At 46.2% G+C, this 25,000-nt stretch overlaps 2 protein-coding genes across 3 annotated transcripts; one reads left to right on the top strand and one right to left on the bottom strand.

Moving 5' to 3' along the window:
- The first annotated feature begins 2,394 nt into the window (after nt 1-2,394).
- Nucleotides 2,395-6,350, top strand: FGF21 (fibroblast growth factor 21). Its single transcript, XM_028703893.2, has 3 exons — nt 2,395-3,044; nt 4,106-4,209; nt 5,655-6,350. The coding sequence occupies exons 1-3, from the start codon at nt 2,813-2,815 to the stop codon at nt 5,952-5,954; spliced, it is 636 nt and encodes a 211-aa protein (XP_028559726.2). The 5' UTR covers nt 2,395-2,812; the 3' UTR covers nt 5,955-6,350.
- A 2,892-nt stretch (nt 6,351-9,242) lies between these two features.
- On the bottom strand, nt 9,243-24,583 carry TNNI3 (troponin I3, cardiac type). Of its 2 annotated transcripts, none has more exons than XM_028703059.2 (11): nt 24,525-24,583; nt 23,741-23,811; nt 20,583-20,618; nt 20,379-20,391; nt 19,557-19,739; nt 18,053-18,094; nt 17,683-17,814; nt 16,647-16,736; nt 15,577-15,753; nt 13,787-13,897; nt 9,243-9,822 (listed from the first exon to the last, which is right to left on the bottom strand). In XM_028703059.2, the coding sequence occupies exons 3-10, from the start codon at nt 20,591-20,593 to the stop codon at nt 13,799-13,801; spliced, it is 747 nt and encodes a 248-aa protein (XP_028558892.1). In that variant the 5' UTR covers nt 20,594-20,618; nt 23,741-23,811; nt 24,525-24,583; the 3' UTR covers nt 9,243-9,822; nt 13,787-13,798. The 2 variants fall into 2 exon arrangements, with proteins under 2 accessions (XP_028558892.1, XP_028558895.1); XM_028703062.2 differs by having other exon boundaries at nt 23,741-23,829; nt 24,525-24,555.
- Nucleotides 24,584-25,000: the final 417 nt, after the last annotated feature.

The following is a 25,000-nucleotide window of genomic DNA, read 5'->3' as shown; positions in this document are numbered from 1 at the left end:
TTAAGTTTAAAGATTTATTTTTGGCATTTGTATAAATGGCAAACGGAAGGCACTGTCTGCAAAGAAGCACTCTCCCACGAGAGGAAAAGCCTCTCAAGGACGTACCCAGGGGTTGGCTAAGCTGGCCTCCGCCAAGGGCCCAGGCCCAGGGTGTGGGTGTGCAAAATTGTGCCTCTTCACTCTGGCTCGGAGTGGCTAGGAGCCCACCCAGCCGTCTGCGCACCCCCTGGGCTCCTCCTCCACTGTTTTGGGCAGCCAGTGGACGCAGGGCACTGATACAACTCCTTGCCACGGGTGCAAATGAGCCTACGTATGCCTCTGAAGCCTCTTCAAGATGGGACCTACCTGATAGTATAGTATAGTATAGTATAGTATAGTATAGTATAGTATAGTATAGTAAGCTATGGTTTTCCCAGTAGTGATGTATGGAAGTGAGAGCTGGACCATAAAGAAGGCTGATCACTGAAGAATTGATGCTTTATTTGAAGACTTTACGGTCTTCAAATAAAAACATCTTGAAGGTCCCAGGCCACAGAGAAGTTAGGCTGGCCTCAACTAGAGCCAGGGCTTTTTCGGCTGTGGCTCCGATCTGGTGGAACGCTCTGTCACAAGAGACTAGGGCCCTGCGGGACTTGACATCTTTCCGCAGGGCCTGCAAGACAGAGCTGTTCCACCAGGCCTTTGGCCAGGGCACAGCCTGACTCCCTCCCTCGGCAATCTTCGCGGAGCTCTGGCCCAATGGTTGCCAGTGGCTTGAATTAATTAATTTTTATAATGACTGATTTTAGAATGTTGTTTATGCTGTGCTTTTGTACTGTTTTATTGTTGTTAGCCGCCCTGAGCCCGGCTTCGGCTGGGGAGGGCGGGATGTAAATAAAATTTATTATTATTATTATTATTTTGAATTACGGTGCTAGAGGAGACTCTTGAGAGTCCCATGGACTGCAAGAAGATCAAACCTCTCCATTCTTAAGGAAATCAGCCCTGAGTGCTCACTGGAAGGACAGATCCTGAAGCTGAGGCTCCAATACTTTGGCCACCTCATGAGAAGAGAAGACTCTCTGTAAAAAACCCTGATGTTGGGAAAGATGGAGGGCATAAGGAGAAGGGGACGACAGAGGACGAGATGGTTGGACAGTGTTCTCGAAGCTACCAGCATGAGTTTGACCAAACTGCGGGAGGCAGTGGAAGACAGAAGTGCCTGGCGTGCTCTGGTCCATGGGGTCACGAAGAGTCGGACATGACTAAACGACTAAACAACAACAAAACCTGATGCTGAACGAGGCTAGATTTTGTTGATTTTGGTGGCATGTGGCAATGTCCATAAAGTTAAAGGTAAAGGGACCCCTGACCATTAGGTCCAGTCGTGACCGATTCTGGGGTTGTGGCGCTCATCTCGCTTTATTGGTCGAGGGAGCCGGCGTACAGCTTCCGGGTCATGTGGCCAGCATGACTAAGCCGCTTCTGGCGAACCAGAGCAGCGCACAGAAATGCCATTTACCTTCCCGCCGGAGTGGTACCTATTTATCTACTTGCACTTTGATGTGCTTTCGAACTGCTAGGTTGGCAGGAGCAGGGACCGAACAACGGGAGCTCACCCCGTTGTGGGGATTAGAACCGCCGACCTTCTGATCGGCAAGTCCTAGGCTCTGTGGTTTAACCCACAGCTATAATTCCCACCTTCTGAAACTAGGTGCAGACTTGGATTGAAGGTGGGGCAAGAAGCGGTATGTGCCATGGGTGGGCCTGCGATGCACTTTTCCCTTTTCTCTCCCATTTCCACGCTCCTCCTTTCCTCTGCCTGATCCACAAGCAGTACCTTCCCACTCTTGGCTAGTTGACTTTAACAATAGATGGATAGCTCAGCTGGTTAGAGCGTGACGCCGATAACACCAAGGTTGCAGGTTTGATTCCCGGATGGGACAGCCACATATTCCGGCACTGCAGCGTCCCTTCCAACTCTACCATTCTTTGATTTCTAGATTAATAGAATTAACACCAAATGAGCCCCACTGTTGCACTTCCAACATCAGGTTCGTGCAGGAGCTCAGTGTGTGGGGAATGTCATGGGCTCAGGTCGGGTGTTCAGAATGACAAATAGATGCTGGACGGTTGTCAGGTTGTCGAGGCTTTCACACTCGTTTCCATCGCTTTCCCCCTTCCCACCGCACAACGTGCCTTTCTCTAACTCCTGTATTCCCCAAAGTTACATCACTCTTTCCTGTCGGCGGCATGAAAGCAGCTGTGGAATGATAATATTTAGACTTTGGCATCCTCGTGACCCCACGTTAGGGGCAGCGGTGATAGGCATCCCGTGACTCATACGCAGACCTAGAGAGTGTGGGGAAGCAGGAGCGGGCAGGATTGGGGAGGGAGGAGGATGTGGGCAGAGTGAACGCCAAGGGGAAGGGCATCTACCTCTGCTGTGGTATATATATACCTCTGTTCCTGCTGGACAGGAGCAAACCTGGAGTGAGACAGCTGAAGCAAGAAAAGAGAGAGTTATTCGCCTCTTTCCCTTATTTCGAGGTGGTTTGGGTTTTTCTTCCTTCCTTTCTAAAATAAGCAAACCCCAGCAACCATTGAACACTTTTCAGAGGACTGCATTCCCTTTTGGACTCAGGACCACCTGGGCTCAACACCATTTCCCGGTTGCGAGTCCTAGTAAGTTGAAGCCAGGACTCTCGGGGTCTTTCAAGAAAGAATTAGGGCAACCACTAAAGGCTGAGGACTAGAATCTTACTCTCAGTTTCTTTCTGCCCCTGTCTTTGGCACCCTGATTCTCTTGTCTTGGGCTGGGCCTTCTTCAGCCATGCTGGCCATTTCTGTAGCCCTCCACCGTCTCCTCGTCTGCCTGATTTTCTGGGCTGCCTTGCTGCTCCCCATGGCTCCTGCTTTCCCCCTGCCAAATTCCAGCCCCCTCTTACAGTTCGATGGGCAGGTGCGGCTTCGCCACCTGTACACAGCGGACGACCAGACGCAACTCCACCTGGAGATCATGTCAGATGGCACAGTGCGCGGCTCCAGATACCAGAACATATACAGTAAGTATTTGGGGAAATCCTTCACGTTCTTTCAAGTGGCATGAGGCAGATAGATGATAGATTGAACCAGCGGTTCTCAACCTGTGGGTCCCCAGATGTTGTTGGACTACAACTCCCATCATCCCTGAGCTCTGGCCTTGCTAGCTAGGGGTGATGGGAATTGTAGTTCCACAACATCTGGCGACCCACAGGTTGAGAAAGGCATTAGACAGACAGACAGATGATACAGAGAGATAGATATAGAGAGATAGATAGCATCTCTCACTCCAGTTAATGTAGTTGGAGGTCTATAAGGGGCTGGCTGGGCAGGACTCCTCATGTTCTGGGGATGGAAAGGTGTGCAAGAAGCCAAAATAATTTTATGGAAGAGGATAGTTCAGCAGATGCAGAGTTTGGCACTCTTCTGAGATGAGCGGCACCTTCTGAAATTTCCCTCTTCTGTACAACAAATGAATGCTACAAAGACTCTAGATGCCTCCAGACTGTCACTGTTTTGTGGGAAGGACTCAAGCCCATATTGGCATTTTAGGTTCGCACAGTTAAAGTGCTCTCTCATCCTGGCACAACAAATCCACTTGAGAAGAAGGATCAGGCTTTTTGCAGTTAGGAAAGTGATGGGGAAACGGAATGAAAAGCACAGGATGAACAAATGATTAATGGGAAGACATGTGAACACCCCATAAAGTGAATCAGGATGAATGCTCATTGTTGTAAAACTATAATCAATAAAGGCCAGATGGAACCTAACACTATGTTTTGTGCAAATAAATCAGGACAAATGCTCAAAACAGGTCATACTTGGAGGGGCCTCTTGTTCGCCTTTGTATGTGGGCTCAATGAATATTTGAGAGGGGAAAGGATAGGGGAAAGAGTGGATCAGAGATTTAAAAAATTATATGAATGTTCTTTGACTTTGAATCTGGTCCCCATACAGACATTGCAGGCCAGGGTTACTGGTGGATTGGAATAGGCTGAATGGGTAGAATAAAAGGCCTTGGGTCCAGGACTCCTGGTTCTCATCCTTCACCACCTGTTCTCTGCTGGGTCCCCCCCCCCCCCAGGTTTGATGGAGATCAAAGCAGTCAAGCCAGGAATCATTCGCATGCAGGCCATGAAGACCTCAAGATTTCTCTGTATGAAGCCAAATGGACGCCTCTATGGCTCGGTAAGTTAAGATGCCTGCATGTGTTTGGGGAAGAGGCAGTTCAGAGTATAAATTCAGAGGAGGTTGCGTGTGGGACAATCCTGCTCTAGACTCGTTCACAAAATGTTTTCCCGTATGACCAGGATATAAACGATTGAAGTCAATAAACAAAGGATAAAATATATTAAATTCTTGAACCAAATTCTGAGATTATGCTCAGGCAGTAGAGCATGAGACTCTTAAACTTAGGGTCGTGGGTTGAGCCCCACATTGGGCAAAAGATTCCCACATTGCCAGGGGGTTAGACTAGATGAGTCTCGTGTTCCCTTCCAACTCTGCCGTTCTATGATTCTATGCAGTGTGGCCAATTAAAAGAGACCCTTTGGCAAGGGGAGGGAACTAAAACCTTTGGCTGGAAGGTCAACATGTTGTGGTGGAATTCCATTCCATTCCTGCCCTGCTTCCCACCTGTTCTTGATCGCATGCAGATCCTGACATTGTGACTAGGGCTGGTCTGCAAGGCATATGATCAGCTCAGTTTGGGGCTGGGATGCAGCCACTGTAGAATCAACCTGCAGCTGCTGGGTGCAGATTGCGTGGCTATCTTGTCTGCTGCAATGCATCTAGGAAAGAATGAACTCTCTTGATCTCTCCATCTGCAAATAACCAGGGACCTCACGATTGATTTTCTGGGTGTCTGGAAAAAAATCCAGTGGGCAGAAACTGAATGAGGCAACTTCCATCATTCGTAAACAATTAGGAAAGGGGATAGAAATTTGATTCAGTTCACGTTTTAAAGGTAAATCTATCAAATTCAGACTTTTCAGAACAATATGAAAACTGAAAAGCACAGCTACCCTTTGAAATTCACACTTATCTGATTTCTGTGGTGCAATAATTCCCCATCCCTAAATTCCTTAAACAGTACAGTGGTACCTCAGGTTTACAGACGCTTCAGGTTACAGACTCTGCTAACCCAGAAATAGTACCTCGGGTTAAGAACTTTGCTTCAGGATGAGAACAGAAATTGTGCTGCGCTGGCAGCGGGAGGCCCTATTAGCTAAAGTGGTACCACAGGTTAAGAACAGTTTCAGGTTAAGAATGGGCCTCCAGAACAAATTAAGTTCTTAACTTGAGGTACCACTATAAAACCTGTTAACCAGGGGAACAGTCTGCCTCCAGAGAAAGTTGCATGCTATCCTTCACTGCAGGCATTTAAGTAAAGGCTGGATTATCCTCTTCCAGGATACTTCAGTTGCCTCCATAGTGATTGGGTGGTGAAAATTGTGGCTGAACAACAACTCCCATCAGCTCCAGCTAGCTTGATCCATAGCTAGGGATGATGGGAATTGTAGTTCAGAAACATCTGGATGGCCAAAGTTTTCCCCACCCGTGATATGGTGGATGTTAGATTTCACACAATTATACGACTGCATAAAACCTCATGTCTTTCCCTCCCCCAATAGTTATCGTATTCTGAGGAGGCCTGCAACTTCCACGAGAAGGTTCTGCGCGACGGCTACAACCTCTACTACTCTGAAAGCTACAATATCCCCGTCAGCCTCAGCTCGATGGGGAACCTGCCTCGGAGTCACCAGCTGCCTCCCTTCTCCCAGTTCTTGCCCTTAGTCAACAAGATCCCCCTCGAACCCGTGTTCGTGGACTACGACTTCTACGAACAGGAACTGAACGTTGAGTCGTCCGATCCCCTCAGCATGATGGGCCACAACCCTGGCATCATCAGCCCGAGTTACGTCTTCAAATAATCCGGGACATCCGGTTCCTTGGACACTTTCTTGGACAAGTGGGGTCTCTTGCCGTGTAATTACAACGATGGAACAATTCGACGTTTGGGAGAAACAGAGCAGAAGGAAAGCTTAGCAGATGGCGCTTGGCACCCAGACTCTGATGATTGACCTTGCAGTACACTGTGGACTCCCGTAACCCAAAGTTGCATCCCACTCATGCGCAAATGATGCGCTGCAGGCACATAAGGAAAACCCAGCAACAACAGAGGCGAAATCCTTGTTTCGTCAGACTAAGATTGCTTGCATTTTCAACCTGTTGTTATTCTTGCCAGCTTTTGGGGGCGGGTTATTTCTATTTTTATAATCTATTTAAGTAACTTATTTATTGTATGTCAGCTTAATTTATTGAAGGAGGCTGGGAAGAGTTGGGAAGCAGAGAAGAGTGGCATAATGAGACAGCTGGCAAATAACTTATATATTGTTATTTATTTAGAAATATATATATATTCTTATTTGCATATTTATTTTCACTTTCTGGAGGATGAATGACTGTTAACTTTTAAGGCGGTAGTGTAGACATGCTCAGGACAATCTTGTGCCTTATAGCTCTTTGCTGCTTACTCCGTTCCTCCACTTCCTTTTTAAGGAACGCCCGCAAAGGAGCAGAGCAGAGGAGAAATGAGGTCAATGCCCACCAGGAGCTCTGTAGATCAGGACAGGGCACAGCAGCTAATCATTTGATTCTGAGCATTATCTTGCATTCTCTCTGGAGCTGCTGGTTCCTGTGCAAATATCAAGGACCTGCAGTGTGTGGCTGTTTCCCCCAGCAGAAATGTTAAGAAGCTACTGGTAGCTTGGCCAGATTTTAAAGAGATAGGTTTAGAGTGGCTTCCTCATTCATGTTCCTTTACAGGCATGGCAGTTCCTTCCTCTTGCCAGCACCACCAAACAGGCTTATTTCAATGTAGGGTGGGTTTAGGTAAAGGATCAGGTCACGCCGGCTATTATTTATTTATTTATTTATTTAAACAAACTTTTCTAACCGCGATTTGCATTTGAAATGTTGACACTTCGCTGTACTTTCCCAACAAGAATGCTTCACGGCAGAACGCGCCCGTGCCCTTTGCAGGTCTGCGAAGGGACGTTGATTATGGTCAATGGTTTGCGATAGTTTCTTCCCTTGTTACCCGGTTTCCCTGCATCCTGATACTGAACTGTGTCAAAATGTAACAGTGACCAAAGTGTGATGAGCTATGAACGAATAAAGCATTCCTTTTTTAAAAAAAAACAACCCCGAGTATTTGGTGGTAAATATATACGATCTCAAACCGCCTAAGAAATGCCATTAAAAACTAGGCAGGGCTGGCGCCTGGTGGGCTTCTTGGGGGAGGCTATTCCATAGCTGTGGTGCCACCACAAAGCAAGCCGTGTCACAAAACACTCATGAATCCTCATTCAGCAGCAGGCAAACCCCAGAGAAGAGCCCCAATATCTGATCTTAAAAGAAGAGGGAAGTGCATGTAGTGGGAGCCAGACTCTCCAAATGTCCCTATTTTCCAGGGGCAGCCCCAGATTTACAGAAGTCATTCCTGTTCACGGTTTGATCCCAGAATGCCGTGCTTTTCCTTAGGACGTCCCTATTTTCATCAGCGAAATGTTGGCGGGTATGGAGTTATGTGACCCCACTGAGCCAAGGATAACTATACAGTGGTACCTCGGGTTAAGTACTTAATTCATTCCAGAGGTCTGTTCTTAACCTGAAGCTGTTCTTAACCTGAAGCACCACTTTAGCTAATGGGGCCTCCCACTGCCGCCGGAGCACAATTTCTGTTCTCCTCCTGAAGCAAAGTTCTTAACCTGAGGTAATATTTCTGGATTAGCGGAGTCTGTAACCTGAAACGTATGTAACCTGAAGCGTATGTAACCCGAGGTACCACTGTACAACCTTTAGAAGTTATCCAAAGGCAGCCCTGTGTAGGGAAGGTTTTTTTAAATGTTTAATATGTTTTTACATATGTTGGAAGCTGCCCAGAGTGGCTGGGGGCAACTCAGTCAGATGGGGAGGGTATACATAAAAATAAAATAAATATAATATTGAATAGGACATCCTTATTTTCACCGGAGAAATGTTGGAGGGTATGGTGGGAGCAGGTAAATTACTAACCAGGCCCAGACCGTTTAGCGTGCTTTGGAATGAGAAGTAAATGGAGAGGCAGTTCAGTGGAGCAAGAATAAGTCTCTGTGGCCCATGAAGAAGTAAGGCAGAGAGTTGTAAGGCTAGAATACCAGCCTGAGCTTTCAGTAAGCATTGAGAGCTGCCATCAACCACTAATTCTGAATAGGAGGAGTGGCATTGTTCCATTATGGTGGGGGAACCCATTTCATCCATAGCTGTCAACTTACAGATCTGAAAATAAGGGACCAGCAGCCTCGAAAATAAGGGATCAGCAGCCAAAATAGGGATTTTCCGGGCACAGGTATGTTCAACTTCTGAGCCCCTCCGAGCCAAAGGAGAAAGCCCAGCCAGCAGCCAAACAAAGCCTCAAGCCTCAAGGAAAACCACCATCACCTCTCCGCTGGAAAGCGCTGAGCAAAGGCGAGTCCTCAGGCAATGCAGCCGATTTGATCAGGACAAGGCATGCAAGCTCCAACCCCCCAGTCGTTCTTAGACTTCTTATTGGGTGAGCAACGCAGCCAAGCAACACAGTTGGAGCCTCCCTCCTCCCTGGCCAGTAGAGAGGAAGGGAGAGGAGCTGCTTCCTTTGAAATCCGAGAAATTTAAGGGACATCATCAATAAGGGACAGCAGCGGGACACGGCGCTGGGATAAGGGACTGTCCCACCAAATAAGGGACGCTTGACAGCTATGATTTCATCCCAAGGGCCACATGCCCTTATAGACAACCTTCTGGTGGCCACAGGCCACAGAGGTGGGCAGGGCCAAATTTCAAAGGCACATTCCAGCACTCGAGGAGGGTGAGAAGCAGGACTGGCGGACAGTGTGGCTGGGAAGGTTGTATAACCTGGGAAGAGAACTACAGAAGCCTGGAGAGTCTCCATTGGTTCCCAGCTCTGAGTTTCTCCAGCCCTGCTCTAGTCCTTGCCATCTCTGGGATAGGGACCCTTAACGGCTGTGTAGAAGAGGGAGTTCTAGCAGGTGGAGTTTGTCCTACTCTATGGTGAAAACTCTCCCTTCTTTGCATTCAGAGTTGTTGCAAAAAACAAGTTAATGTTGGACCGGCAGGGCCAATAAAGGCTCTCTTTGCTACCTCTTTTGGTTCACTTGCAAGACAGTCGCTGGCCAGAATTCAACACAGACGTGAAACCCATTTATTTCAAACAGCCTCAGGCGAGACACGGCCTTTCTCAAAGCAACTGCAAATGCTAACCAGGCCAGCAAAAGAGAAACACACTTCTGCCATTCGCACAATCACTCATCCTTGGTGAAGAGGAAGTCAGGAGGGGACCCCTGAGCTTGCTGGAGGGTGTGGGGTCTTCCTTCATTCTCTGATGAACAAATTACGGGAAAACACGTGCACACTAACACCAACAATGCACACACCACTGCATGCACAAAATCAGCTATTTCCTTGCCTCCCATCTGTTCCCTACTCTCAGTTTGGGTGTATGTGCACAGACAGTTTAAAAGGGATCATTTTTTAGGTGGATGTTACAGTCCTGATTCTCCCAAAAGTAAATTTTATAATATATATATAATGAAGCAAGCTGGAGAACAAGCCTCTACAGTGCATTTTTCTACTTTTTGCTACAGAAATTCACACCACAGGGAACATTAATGCAGTCGGGAGTGTGAGTCTTCTTGCAGAGATGCAAGACCGCAGGCATCCACAACATCTAAAGATCAGGGGGGAACACACGGCACCCATCTGAAAAAGAAGAGAGAGAAAATTCAGAGGACTATCCCAAAAGCAATGTCTGGCTGCACCTTTTGCCTTATGAGCTAATGTGGTGTGGAGGTGAAGAGACCGATCCACAAATCAAGAAGGCCCTGGTTTGAATCACACCACTCCCATGAACTCAGCAAGCACAATCTCTCAGCCTCAGTCCCTCTTACCAGCCATAATGTGTGTGTGTGTGTGTGTGTGTGTGTGTGTGTGTGTGTGTGTAAAATAATATTGAGCTACATTAGAGGGGTGTTATAAGGATTACGACTAGATAATAATTGATGTGAAATGTTCTGAACGCTTGATAGTGCTATGCAAATGTTAATTATCGTATTTTGGCTGTGAGTTCTGGAAGACTTGCTCTAGGCCTTTCCCCACCAGGCCTGGGAGGGCTGGGTCCTGACTGGCTACTGAATAGACTCTTAAGTTGGGGTATTGCGGTTTTGTTGGGCAGGGCAGTTGTTATCATTTCCGATATTAATTTTTTGATTATTCATTTTTTTATATCTTTATTTTAGATCTTATTATGATTTATGTGGAAATTGTTTCATTTGCACTTTTTGATGCTTTATTTATTGTTTATGACTACTTCTGCTACTTGTAATTATGTATTTTTTTTCATGTTGTAAGCTGCCTTGAGCATGGTTTTAACTATGGAAAGGCGGCATACAAATAAAAATTTGTATGTATGTATATTTAACTTACAAAACATGTCTATTTATCTATAATTTTTAGATTAAATTTTCTGTTTTACAATTTAGAATACTCATTTAAAATCATTTAGAATACTCATTTAAACATCCTTAAAATATCAATGACTTCCCTTCTTCTCTTTCCATGGTTCATTTTGCATATCATAAATCCCTGCATATTTTACAAAAACTAAACCATTCAGTATTCCATTATTGTATCCATCAAAACTTATTTACACTGTTGAAGTTATCCTAATGCTGCCAATGTTTTCATGTTCAATAAATGTTTGCCAATCTTCTCTAAACTGTTCTTCTTGTTCTCTTATTCTATATGTTAAGTCTGCAAACTTACGAAGCATGTGGTCTTTTCCTATGCTGGGGAAAGAGGGAAGCTTTGGAAAGAACCTTTTTAAGGCGACATTTTTTAACTCACTTGAAAGGGAATATTTTAAAGGTCTAACAGCCTATATGTCCACACTTTACTTTGCTGCATATTTTAAAGCACAGCTGGGGTTCTCTCACTAGAGTACTTGCCACAAACTTGGATTGTGACATCCAGGAGTTCTCATTTTTCCTTGAACCAGCACAATCATAGTTGAGTGGGAGATCTTGTAGAACAAACCCAACTCCCCCCACCCCACCCCCCCACCTCAAGATGAGGCAAGTGCCATGAAAATGTACAGGAAACTACGAGGTAGCTCTTGCGTTGATGCAATATCATGTAACCTACCAGCAAACAAATCCGCATGAATGCTCATTAAATGCATCATCTGATTTCCCTGCAAAGTTATGAGGCTGACTGCTGAATAAACAGATCAGCTTGAAGCACTAACTCCCTTTCTTGGTGGGATTGCTCATGATTCCTTGCTCCTCTGCTTTTTGGCCTTGCCTATTGTAATGATTTTTGAATTATGGTGTTGGAGAAGACTCTTGAGACTCCCATGGACTGCAAGAAGATCAGACCTATCAATTTTTAAGGAAATCAGCCCTGAGTGCTCACTGGAAAGACAGATCATGAAGCTGAGGCTCCAATACTTTGGCCATCTCATGAGAAGAGAAAACTCCTTGGAAAAGACCCTGATGTTGGGAAAGATCAAGGAGAAGGGGACGACAGAGGACGAGATGGTTGGACGGTGTTCTTGAAGCTACCAACATGAGTTTGACTAAACTGCGTGGAGGCAGTGGAAGACAGAAGTGCCTGGCATGCTCTGGTCCATGGGGTCACGAAGAGTCAGACACGACTAAACGACTAAACAACAACATTGTAATGATGTTTTGAAGATAGCTACCTACTGGCTGGCAAGTACAAAATGCAAGTTTCAGAAGTTGGAATTAGAGAACAATATGCGAGAAAGACTGTTTTTTGAGCTTGAATGAACAGTGTGGATTTACAATGGTTACTTTGAACCATTTATTATTATTATTATTATTATTATTATTATTATTATTATTATTATTATTATTATTTTGCATATCATGCTTTTCCTCTACAGACAGAACCTATTTGCTGTAGGCGTGGAACACACACCAACATTTGGTGGCAAGAGAACCTAAAGGAGCTGGAAACCATTGCAGCACAGCCAGAGTCTAAATGCAGGCAGCCCCGTATGTTTAAAGTTATTCATCACTTGTAAAATTCCCGTCTTGCGGAACTACGCATGGTTGCTTCCGTGCAAGCCTTGAAGGCTCATTTATCCCCAAAGTGTTTATGCTACTTGATTCCTGAGTCTCTGGGTTTCCTGTTATTTAGTCACGGGGTCATTGCTCAAATGCAAATGGCCTGGATCTTCTCTCATTTCTGTACACCACCTTACGAAGGCTATGCCCGAAAAGGGCAGCACATAAACCCTTTAAATAATTACCGTATTTTTTGCTCTATAAGACTCACTTTTTCCCTCCTAAAAAGTAAGGGGAAATGTGTGTGTGTCTTATGGAGCGAATGCAAGCTGTGCAGCTATCCCAGAAGCCAGAACAGCAAGGGGGATCGCTGCTTTCACTGCACAGCGATCCCTCTTGCTGTTCTGGCTTTTGAGATTCAGGATATTATTTTTTTCTTGTTTTCCTCCTCCAAAAACTAGGTGCGTCTTGTGGTCTGGTGCGTCTTATAGAACGAAAAATACGGTAAATAAATGTGCCTATTCAGATATACTCATTAGCAAGACCCACTGGGGTCTCAGACTCATAGAAATGTAGAGCTGGAAGGGACCCCGAGGGTCATCTAGTCCAACCCTCTGCAATGCAGGAATCTCAACTAAAGCATCCATGACAGATGGCCACCCAACCTCTGCTTAAAAAACCTCCAAGGAAAGGAGTCTGCTCCACTGCTGAACAGCTCTTACTGTCAGGAAATTCGTCCTGGTGTTTAGTCGGATCCGTTGGTTTGTGTCCTAGCCTCTTGTCTCGGAACTTGAATCCGTTGGTTTGTGTCCTAGCCTCCGGAGCAGGAGAAAACAAGCTTATTCCATGTGGCAGCCCTATATATAATTGAAGGTTGCTATCATATTGCCTCTCAGTCTCCTCTTTCCCAGGCTAAACATCCCCAGCTCCCTCAACCATTCCTCATAAGGCTTGGTTTCCAGACCCTTTTGTCATCTTGGCTGCCGGCCTCTGCACACGTTCCAGCTTGTCAATATCCTTCGATGAGGCTCAATGAGGCTTACTCCCAGGACTGCAGCCTTAATGGTATTATAGTTCTTAGTGAACCGTTGAAAGAATGCCTACATGCTTTCTTCTTCCCAAGTCGGATGCTCTAGAGACCAAACGTTTTTTTAAAAATGAAAGCAGGACTTTGCGGTAGGAAGCCCCACAGAATATCCCCTCTTCCCAACATTTTTATAATAATAACAATACAGTGGTACCTCAGGTTAAGTACTTAATTCGTCCTGGAGGTCCGTACTTAACCTGAAACCGTTCTTAACCTGAAGCACCACTTTAGCTAATGGGGCCTCCCACTGCCGCCGCACGATTTCTGTTCCCATCCTGAAGCAAAGTTCTTAACCTGAAGCGCTATTTCTGGGTTAGCGGAGTCTGTAACCTGAAGCGTATGTAACCTGAAGCATATGTAACCCAAGGTACCACTGTAATAATAATAACAACAATATGAAAGCTGGACTTTGAGGGGGGAAGCCTCACAGAATATCCCTGAGGGGTAGGCCCCCTCCTCTGGCTGCAGCCGTCCACAGCAATGCTGTCCCTTGTGATTGTAGCCCAATGCATAGCACATGTGTTTGTGTATCCCATACCATGTCCCTTACCTCACATATTGCTCAAGCTTGTCCTGCGGTGGTCTCAAATTTCTTCTTGCGTCCTTCCATGCCACTCAATGCATCAATGTTCTTCCGCCAGTCCCCGACCTCCCGATTCTCCTGCAGGAGGACAAATGAGGTTGATTGGGAGAGCCAATCCTCCTCCAACAGGTGGGCCATTGTGTGATAGGCGGAGCCAAAGCCAATGGCAGGCGGAGCCAAATGCGTCTAGTCCCTCCTCCTTCTCCCTGCTGAGTTCTACAAGGGCGGCACTGAGAATGAGCAGCAGGAGGAAGCTGGCAAACAGAGCCGCCCTCTGGGTTCATTTCAAGTAAGAAGGCAGGACAGGTGGGGATGGGCCAAGGCAGAACGGAGGTTGGTGGGGCAGTGGGCTGGCTTCCACGGAAGATGCTCCCATAACACTATTTGAAGGAAGTAAAGGGGTGCGCCTTCCCTTCCAGGATCTCCTCCTGTAACACCATAATCTAAAATTATCAGAGCGCACCACGGCTCCGTGCTACAGTGACAGGAACGGAAGGAAAGAAAAATGCAGAGGAGGAGGAGGAATCTGGCAAGGTGGTGAGAATAATTAGAGAAGAACTGTTGGCAGACAATGCAGGTTTGTGAAAATTTATGTCCATCCATGCCGACTGCTGTAACTATCCGTGGTACTTAGCTGGTAGTCCCAGCAGCGTGGCCTGAAAGCACATGATACAGTCTCGTGGGTCTCGCTGAGTGCGTGTGCTATGCCTTTAAAGTACACCCGAAGCACATTTCCACCCTCAAAGAATTCTGGGCACTATAGCTTGTTAAGGGGTTGCTGGGAATTTTAATGCTGTGAGGGGTAAATGACAGTGCTCAGATTTTTTTTGCGGGGAGAAATTTTGTCCTGAATGTGCTTTAAAGGTACAGTATAGTGACCACGTGAGACCTCCAAGGATACCACCTTGAGCATCATTATGAAACGTTATGAAATCCTTATTTACATATATATAGGTAAAGGTAAAGGTACCCCTGACCATTAGGTCCGGTCGCGGACGACTCTGGGGTTGCAGCGCTCATCTCGCTCTATAGACAGAGGGAGCCAGTGTTTGTCCGCAGTTTTTCCGGGTCATGTGGCCAGCATGACTAAGCCGCTTTTGGTGAACCAGAGCAGCGCATGGAAACGCCATTTACCTTCCCGCCGGAGTGGTACCTATTTATCTACTTGCACTTGATGTGCTTTCAAACTGCTGGGTTGGCAGGAGCTGGGACCCAGCAAAGGGAGGGAGAGGGGGCACCCAATTTGGGCTTTGCACAGGGTGCCATAGTACTCAAGTCCACCCCTGGTTGCTGTTCATAGGATCAAAGGAAGCTGCTTCCTGTGCATCAGACTGGCACCGGCTCTCCAGGGGTTTCAGGCAGGCCCTGCCTAGAGGGTGATCCTGGGAACTTCTGCCTACAAAGCACGGTCTCAACCATTGAGTTGCAGCATTTCCAAGCAGAGAGGCCGAGGCTGGGAAAAGAGATGGCAAGCCTACATCCCCAGGGAGTGGGAGAGTCTCTGGGGTCTGGGCACTTCCAGGCCGTCAGTTTTTTTGCAGGACTGATTCAAGCACATACTGAAGCTTCAGGTTTCTTGCCATTAAAGTTGCCTGTTCCCCGTCGTCCAAACTACCCCGAAGAGCAGTGGGAGAGGATCAATTTCCCTACATCATGTAACCCTAGAGAACATGGGGTTTTTAAAGACCCCTCAACCACTCTTCCATCTCCTGCACTTTCCCCTCCTCTATGTCCCCCAATCCCACCGGCCTCCTCACCTTCTCGGTGTCGTCTTTTTTGACCTGCTTGAGATTGGCTCGGAGATCCATGGAGACTTTGTGCTTGGAGCCTAGAAGGGCCTGCATCATGGCGTCAGCAGAGAGACGGACGCGGCGGAGAGCCGGGCGCTTAAACTTGCCTCTCAGGTCAAAAATCTTCTGGTTCAAATCCTGGATCTGGAAAGCAGGGACCAAAAGAGTGTTAATATTTGAAAACTAGAGAAGAGTCGCTGCTGTGCTAAGCGGGGTGTGTGCTAAAAATTCCTGTGTTCCATGGTCTTCTCAGATTCTATCGCCAATTTTCCCAGCAAAGAATACACATGAGAATCTGCAACTATAAAAGGCTGCCTCAGGTGGTTACAGTGCGGCTGGGATTGCGGGCGGGGGGGTGGGGTGTATGCAACTGGTAGCTAATAAACACAGTTAAGACTTTCCTGCCATGAATTTGTTCAGTCCTCTGATAAAAGTCTGCATTAATGCTTGGAAAATTGAAATGAGCTGAAAGGGAGGGAAATGGCTATAGCAATGGACTGAGGGGAGGTCAGTTGTGTCGGGGGTGACCCAAACTCAAACCTTACTTAGCATGTGAATATAAAAAGTGGACCGGCACTGACACCTAGTGGCTACCATCAGTACTTCATTTCCCCCCACTACATTGGAACCTGCCTTGTTTTGAGGTCACGTCTACTACACAATACATTTAAATCAGCATCAACACACATTTAAAGCAGTGTTTTAACACTTTAAACAGTCAAGGCAAAGAAGTCTAGGAACTGTTGTGGGTTAAAAGTGCTGCAAGTTGTTAGGAGACCCTTATTATCCTCACAGAGCTACAATTCCCAGATTGTTAAAGCAATCAGTTGGTGCAGTGGGTCAGTGCGCCCGGATATTAACCAGAAGGTTGGTGGTTCAAGACCACCCAGGAACAGCTGTGAGCAGGATTCCTGCATTGCAGGGGGCTGGACTAGATGACCCTCCAGGTCTCTTCCAACTCGACAATTCTATGATCCCCAGGGAGCTCTGGGGATTGCCACTCTCTGCAGCCCCACATGCAGGTGTCTTGAACCCACCTCATTGATGCTTTTGTTGACTCGGGCCTCCATGTCATAGCGCTCCTCATCAACCTTGCCAATCTTCTCATGGAGCTGCCGGCACATCTCCTGTGAGTTGGCAAGAAGAGGGTGTGACTGCGTCAAACGAGGCTTAAGCCAACTTGAGCCCCTCCAGATGCTGTTAGACTACAAATCCCACCAACCCCAGCCAACAAGCTGGGAGCTGAAATCCAAAAACAATGGAGAGACCCATGGTGGCCAGGTCAGGATGAGGCTGAGCCAGGGTTCGGGCACAAAAGGAGGCTCAGACGCAATAGAGAAGAGTGTTCACTGAACATGTGGAAATCTCAGAACAGGAAAAAGAAATCTCAGTCACCAATAATTTTTTACTTTTTTAAAAAAGCCAATTAGGAGACAAATGAATGGGCAAGCCCATGAATATTGCGCTTTAATACCCCTCCAAATATGGGGTGGGAGGGGAAAGGCAATTAGGCTGACAGTTGAGCTGGCATTTGATTTGCTGGCGCCTATGCCTGTCCTTTCGGAGGGACGCGGGTGGCGCTGTGGGTTAAACCAAAGAGCCTAGGACTTGCCGATCAGAAGGTCGGCGGTTCGAATCCCTGTGACGGGGTGAGCTCCCGTTGCTCGGTCCCTGCTCCTGCCAACCTAGCAGTTCGAAAGCATGTTAAAGTGCAAGTAGATAAATAGGTAGGAAGGTAAACGGCATTTCCGTGCACTGCTCTGGTTTCGCCAGAAGCGGCTTAGTCATGCTGGCCACATGACCCGGAAGCTGTATGCTGGCTCCCTCGGCCAATAAAGCGAGATGAGTGCCGCAACCCCAGAGTCGGCCACGACTGGACCTAATGGTCAGGGGTCCCTTTACCTTTACCTTTATGCCTGTCCTTTCAGCTGCTGAATCAGAAGGAAACTCGGTTCACTCCACAATGGGGAATGCATGCTGAGTTCTCTTTTCTTATCACATCTATCTTCACCTGTTAGCATTGACCGGACTTCATCCTTGGCCCAGCCCCATCCTCCCTCCCTCCCTGGTTACCTGCAGTTCTGTGAGGCCGAGGCCTGCTAGTTCTAAAGGGGTGCAGTGGTCAGAGAGGTACCGCTCTTTCTCCTGGGCACACTCTTCTTCCTCTTTTTCCATTTCGTGCTTTGCCACCTGGAGCATCAATGCCTGAGACAAAGGAAGGACACATTGCCTGATTGAGTATCTCTAGTCTCATGCTTTTTCTCCAACACCACAAACCTGCCAGGGCCCAATCCATCTTTGTGTGTCCACTGCGCCTCCTTGCCTCTTCCAGTCTCCTGAAATCTTGTCCACTTAGATACTAGTGGAGGCTGGAAGCACACTAGATTTAGTGTGGACTCCCCTGGCCATTCAAATCTCTGCACAGAAAGTTTTCCAACATTACCTTGAGTTGTAATTTCCGAGAAGCAGTTATCTTGGATTTTCTCTGTGGTGGAACAAAAGGAAAAGATGTCTTGTGTGAGGAAAAGATGTGTGTGAGAGAAGCGAGCTTCTTAAAATTACAAGAATAACAGTTTTCACAAATAAAACAAAATATAGAAGGCATGGCAGATGAAGTTCACTCTCACTGTCAAGGCAGACAATTTAATAGGGAAGGAAAGAAACAGGAACTTGCACCTCAACAACTGGTCCGTTTTAGGCCTGGTTTATATATCCCTCAGAATTGAGAGATCCAAATCCCAAAGTGAGAACCCTGTGCAATTCGGAGGAAGGGTTTGATACTAAATAAATAAATAAATAAATACTATCTACTCTGGCTCATGGCAGCTTGTTTGTTTGCTTATAATGGATTAGATACAGACTTCCAGACTAATGCTATTTTTGTGTGGGATTCATTCACACATACTAGCAAATTCAGGTTGCCCAATCACAGGTGACCTGGAAAGTTTTGCACAAGAAATCCACTTCCCAAAAATATCAGACTTAGTTACTGCTATAAGGAGAGGGACCAGAAAATGTAGCAGCAAGTATGGGATTAACACTAGCTTTTCGGTCCATAAATTCAGCCCCACATGCTGTGTTACTGGGGATGGAAGGGTGTGTCAATTTTTGTTCTCTGAGTTTCTCATTTGCCCAAACTTAAATTCAGTTCACCACATTTCTGCAGCAATTTGTGATTCCCCCCCCCCTTAATAATAATAAGAATCCTCATGAAAATTCAGCAGCATTTCAGTACAGTGGAGGAGCATAGAGAGAAGAAATGCCATGGTGCAGCAGCACAACCGGATGCCTTCATCTGCCCCAGCTGCAACAAAACATGTCTCTCCTGTATCGGTCTCTACAGCCACAACCTTGCAGTGATTAGACTTCACTCCCAAAGCTACACTCCTCCATTGTCTCCTGAGACAGACAGATGCCTATCAACCAACTTTACTACAAATTTCTCCTAATAAACACATTTTGCATGTGGTTTTGACTAACATACTGTTTTTTTTTACAGGCAACTTCCCCTAGTATAATTCACTTTCATGCTATTTTCATTGATATATTCATTTTTATGTACACTTTCCCCTAATATACACAGTTTTGTAATCACTGCCTGTTTGGAGAACTGGACTGCAAAATTCAGACGGATGTGAATGTCAGATGATAGCTGCGTTTTGGCTTGCGTACTGTTTCAAGAAACTGTGAATTGGACAGATTCGCCTTTAAATGGGAACCTAATCGGATTCCTTAGGAGTCCCTAATTCTACCCTCCAGCTTTGCTTTAAAGTAGGAGCAGGCATGGCCAAACTTGGCCCTCCAGATGTTTTGGGACTACAACTCCCATGATCCCTAGCTAACAGGACCAGTGGTCAAGGATGATGGGAACTGTAGTCCCAAAACATCTGGAGGGCCAAGTTTGGCCATGCCTGAAGGATATGCCTTTAAAGGACACAGGAACTCACTTTGTCATGTGGCTCAATCGCATAGGCTCGATAGTTGGCGGAAGATTTCCTTCGGAGAGGAGGAACAGCGGCAGGCGGGGGAGGTGGGTGGGCCGGCTTGGGTGGCTGTGGCTCCTTTTTGGTCTCCACTATTGTCTCTTGTGTTTCCTCCTCGGCGTATTCTTCCTCCTCCTCTTCCTCATACTGCAAGAGTAAAGAAACCATTGCTTTCACTATGTTCATCGGCATACTGCCTTCAACAAATTCTATAGGAAGCACACGGAAGAGGGTTGGAGGAGGAATGTTACTTAAGAGGTGTCTGAGTTTTAGAGAGGATTTATTGTGGGGTTGGGGGGTGCGGAGGGAGGTGGCGTAACTCTGCTACCATTCATTCACATTCTTTGGATTCCAGGTTTATTTATTGCATTTATATCCTGCCTTTCTGCTAAGGTACAGGCTCAGCCCTGCTTTTAGCATCAGGATTTATTCCTGGAACATATGGAATCATGATTAAGAAGAGCACCACTGAACACGTGCAGAGTGCATATTCTCCAGTGTAATGTGACCACAACATGCTTACACACGTTAGCAATTAAGGAGGGAAGTTTTCAGGGCAGCGCAGGTGACTTCCCAGAAATGCCAGAACCGCTGAACATCTCTTTTCAGAAATTAAGTGCTGGTGCAACACAAAGACTTTGCAAACTGCCCAATATTTCATTTTTAAAAGTTTCCTTTATGCATTAATAAAGGATTTTGAAGAAAGCATAAAAATATCATAACTGAAAATAAAGAACAGTGCTTATTTTTCATCAGGTTTGAGAAAGTTCCTTTGTTAGTACTTACTGTGATCTCTTCCCTGTGAAAGACAGAAAGGCACAGGTGAGTCAGGCTGAATAGGAGCCTCTGATTCATATATCCTGCCTTTACCCCTGGCAGGTCTTACGAGTGCTTTTTAAAGTGCACTTGTCCCTAGAGCCCACCAATTTTCATCAACACTCAAAACGCACACACCACCACCCCTCCAGTTAAGAAACAAAAATGACTCACTCTTCTGCCATGGTGAGAAATCAAACTTCAAGTATTCTGGGGGAAATCAAAACAAATATATTACTCTTCCCTTTATACACATGTGTACCTTCTTTACTATTAATCCGTGGTGCGCAAGCTTATTTCTAATGCTTCCACAAGGGAGTGCAAGGGAGAAAAGGATTAGATATTTAAGCCCAAGGTACTAGGGTTTAAGACTGCCTCAACGTCATGTCTTTTGACTCAGTCCCAGGTTATTAGGTTCATGATCCCTGCTCTCAGATCTGTAGCTACAAAATGACAATGCAGTGGTATGGGGAAGGTACTTTTCACATGTTCAGAGACTCTCTGCTACTACTTCATGTATTCCTGGCATTCAAAATATTTATCTCTTTAAAAACAGCTCCTTGCTTGGTGGGGCCCTTGCCCTGCTCCGCAGGTATGTCTTTTTGTACCTGGCTGTGGTTGGTGGATCTCGGGATTCAGTTTAAAAAAAGAAGTAGATTTCACAAGCCCAGAATCTGCCCTCCCCTTGTCAGAACCATCTGGTACATAAACAGCTCCACACACAGAAAAAAGGGGTTTGTCTATAATCAAAGGAACTCTAAATGTACACTTAAAGCATCTTAAGCACACACTTAAAAATGTGTGAAGGCAGAAAAAAATGTGTATTGTCTGCAGCTCTGTCATTGCACACCTTTCAAACCTGAATTTGCCTTTTAATCCTGTATGAAATGGCCTGGAGCTGTTCAGGGGACTGAATTACCATGTGCTAAAATGTGCAAAAATGCTGAAGGGGGGCGGGTGGGAGGAAATGCAAGGTTTATATGGTGATGATCATCTTTCTCCAAAGCATGGCGTGTCAACAGGCCTTCATTGGGGAGCTCAGAATGTGCTAGAACTTGTTCTTGTTCCTGCCCACTACAGACCCTGCTTTGGCCTATATATATATATATGCGCATATTTCTCTGAACCATGTACGAGATACACTGTTATCACTGGAGCTCTTCAGAGCAGCTAAATTTGTGCTGTCTTATCACTTCTAAAACGGGGCCAGGCCATTCCACAGGGAGGCAATGAGAAAAAAGCTGAGGCAGAGAGAGAGAGAGAACCACAAAACCAGAGCTAGATGGGAGGGGGTCAGTTCAGACACATCCCTGCCCCCCTCCATTTTGTGTGTGGCAGAGATGGTATAGGTTTTATTTTCAAAAGCGATCCCCTCAGCCAATGCAGAAAGTGCAACATTTCTTAGAAAGGGATGGATTGGGGATTAATTCCCCACACTTGCAGAAGGGCTAATATTTGTGCCAGCCTGCCTTAAAATAAATTATTTCCCTCAGGCTCAGAAATGGGGTGGGGGAAATCTCACAGCCTTTGGAGCAAAAAACACAGAGGCAGCCATCTCTCTGCCCCCCCCTACACCCCCAGAGCTGCAAAGGGACGCCTTTATTCTTAGCGCTAGGTGTGAAACCAACCATTCAGCACCCTTTCTAGAGACATCTGCTGCCAGCAACAGCCAGAAATGCAGCAGGAGGGGCCTGCCAGGCCTTCTCCCGCTTTTCTTCAAAGAGATCTCTTCTCTGTCTGTCTTCTTCTCCCTCATACAAAGAGAAATGCACTGCCAACAACTCTTTAAGACTGACCTAGGTTGACTTTAAGTCAACCCAACAGGTTCAGCTCAAATTTGAGGGGGCCTTATGCATGGGCAGATTTACCTGACAGCAGTGAAAAGCAGTGGCTCAGGAAGGGGTCAATGGTGGGCTGTGGAGGGGCGCCAAGTTCTTGGCAGTTGCCCAGGGCAAGCGCAAGTAATTTTGCCACCTGAGGCCAAGGACAAGATGGCGACCGCCATGCCATACGCTGAAGATGACTAGAATGGTAGTTAATTCTTATTAGAGGGTGGAAAGGGGGCCCTCATACACAGCTCTGCCCTGTAACACCTTGTTACTGCTACCCCCTTGCCCTCTTACCTGAGGAGGCTGTCTCATTCTTCTACCTAATGGCTGGGCCGGATCTGCCACCCAGTATCCTAGGTCAGGAAGGATTGCCTCATCTACACCCTCTTTAAGAGGGAGCATCATTTCCTTCTCATAAGAGAATAGCCCCCGCAGATAAATTGGTAGCTTGGTTGTTGTTGTTTTTAAAGAAGAATGCATATAGTATAATTTAGGGAATTATATGTTTCTTCAGCTAGAGGGTTGGGTAGCTTACTAGTAAGTTAAAACAATACAATAGTCAAATCAATTTAAGACACAGCAAGAACAGTGGCACATCAGCAATTAGAAGAGAAACGACGACAGGATTGGAAGTTCAGGGCAATTAAGCAAACAGGGTTAGGTGCCTTCTACTGTTTAAACCTATTAAGAACCCATTTTATGGTCTTCCATTTTAAATTGTAGCTGCTTGGAGAGTTCCCCATGAAGGCAGCAATGGTGGCTGGTGCTCACTGGGGGTGGCAGGGTGGAAAGCAGGGATCCCAACTGGGGATGGAGCCCGAGGCAACGAAAGACAGGACCAACTACTACTAGTTTTGCCCCTATCTTCCTCCCGACTGCCGAGTTCTGTAAGGGGCAAAACTGCGACTAAGATGGAGGAAGCTGACAGGCAGTGCCATGCCATGGGATGGTTTTTTAATTAGAAAGCATCCAGTTGGGGGCTGAGAGAGTGAGGTTGTTGGGCCAGGGCTCCATTCACCCTAATGGACTCACCTGCACTAAAGAGTTTCCATAATAGCATTTGAAAGTAGTAAAGCAATGCATGTTACCTTCTAAAGAGGCCCTTCTCCTGTGAGGCCATTAAGTCCATGCTCTAAAACGATATTACTACTGCACACAAAGAAAAAGAAAAACCCACAAAGCAGCTGAAGAATACTTTGAGGTTGGGGAGGCAGCAGCACCCCCATTCATCCTAATGGAGCAGCCTCCACAGGCAGACAGAAAAGCCCTGTGGGGGGGAAATGGAACCAAATAACTTGCAGAGCGAGTCCTAAACTGAAATAACTGTTCATGTGAATATGTTCTGATTAAAAAAAGGGGGTCCTATTAGATGCACCTCAACTGCTTTAGAACAGTGGATGATGTTTTTAGAAGAAAGGTTTTAGAATTTTGGGGGGCTCTCTGTGCTACCTGAGCTTGGTCCTTTGGGATGGGATGGGGCCAAATAGATGAAATGAATTCTACCTGTGTGCTTGCTTCTGCGTCCTGGGAATACCTACTCAACTTGTAGTTTCTGCTGGTCTTGAAAAGTGACCTTGTTAAGAAAATAAAGCCTGTTGTGCCTTATAAGCCTGCACAAATTCCACGACTGTGACAATCCCATGGCTAGGGGTTCACAGCCCCACTCACTCATGAAAGATCTCTGCGTGACCTTGCACAAGTCACTCACTCTCAGTCTAGCCAACCTCACCGGGTTGTTGTACACCATACTGTGCTCCTTGGAGGACATAAATGCAATTCAAGTCTTCTTTGCGACAGTGTCTACCATGTGGAATTGTCTCTACACTGAGATCAGGCAAGCACTATGGCTGTGGGGTGTGACTGCCTACTGTGATTTTTTGTTCTTCCTGATTTTGTTCCTCTTTTTAATGGATTTGGCGTTTTATTTTCAGAAACCGCTTTGGTATTGCTTTTTGTAAATGAAATCTTATATAGTATAGAAATCTTTTAATAATGCATTAAATTATATAGTATAGAAATCTTTTAATAATGCATTAAATAAGTGAGAATAGGATTGCAGCGTTATTGTACCTTATCACAGCTGCACTGACCTTCCCATTGCCCTATAAAGGGGAAAAACGTTTTCTCAGAAAATATTCAGGACGATTCCTTTTATCTTCATGGAGGAAAGGAATATCTCTTTCAGTTTACACAGAATGATACCACCCTCCCTCCGCCCCACATACACACACAGGCAAGCATGTTTTTAATTCCTCCCCACCTCCCAAACAGAACTGCCCCCCTTTACCTGATGTCTCTGGGAACTGGACGATGCACAGACGGTGGAGAAACAGGTTTTGAGTTACTGTACAGTCACCAAAATGGCTGGTGGCCTTTTATAAAGTAGACAGCTCAGCATCAGCAAAGCCTTTTAGGGAAGAAGGGGAACGGAATGCATTCCTCTGATAAGAAGTGGCACCAGACACTCACAGGAGAAGGGGCAGGGAAAGGGATGTCATCGTCTTTGGCAGACTGAGCCCCCAAGGAAAGGGCTGGCTCAGATTCAATCTTTCTTCCAACCTATAAACCTTGGCTTGGGAACGTCTGAACATAGGGCTTGCAAAGTACCTTGCAAGACCATTCACTGCTATGTGGCCCTTAGAACATTGCCCAGAACAGAATATGGCCCTCAGGGTGAAAAAGGTTCCCCACCCCTGCTGTATGCTTACAATCATGTGTGTGTGTGTGTGTGTGTGTGTGTGTGTGTGTGTGTGTGTGTGTAAG

The sequence above is a fragment of the Podarcis muralis genome, chromosome 13 (assembly GCF_964188315.1).
Source record: "Podarcis muralis chromosome 13, rPodMur119.hap1.1, whole genome shotgun sequence".
NCBI classification, from domain to species: domain Eukaryota; kingdom Metazoa; phylum Chordata; class Lepidosauria; order Squamata; family Lacertidae; genus Podarcis; species Podarcis muralis.
This window is presented reverse-complemented; position numbering and strand designations above follow the sequence as displayed.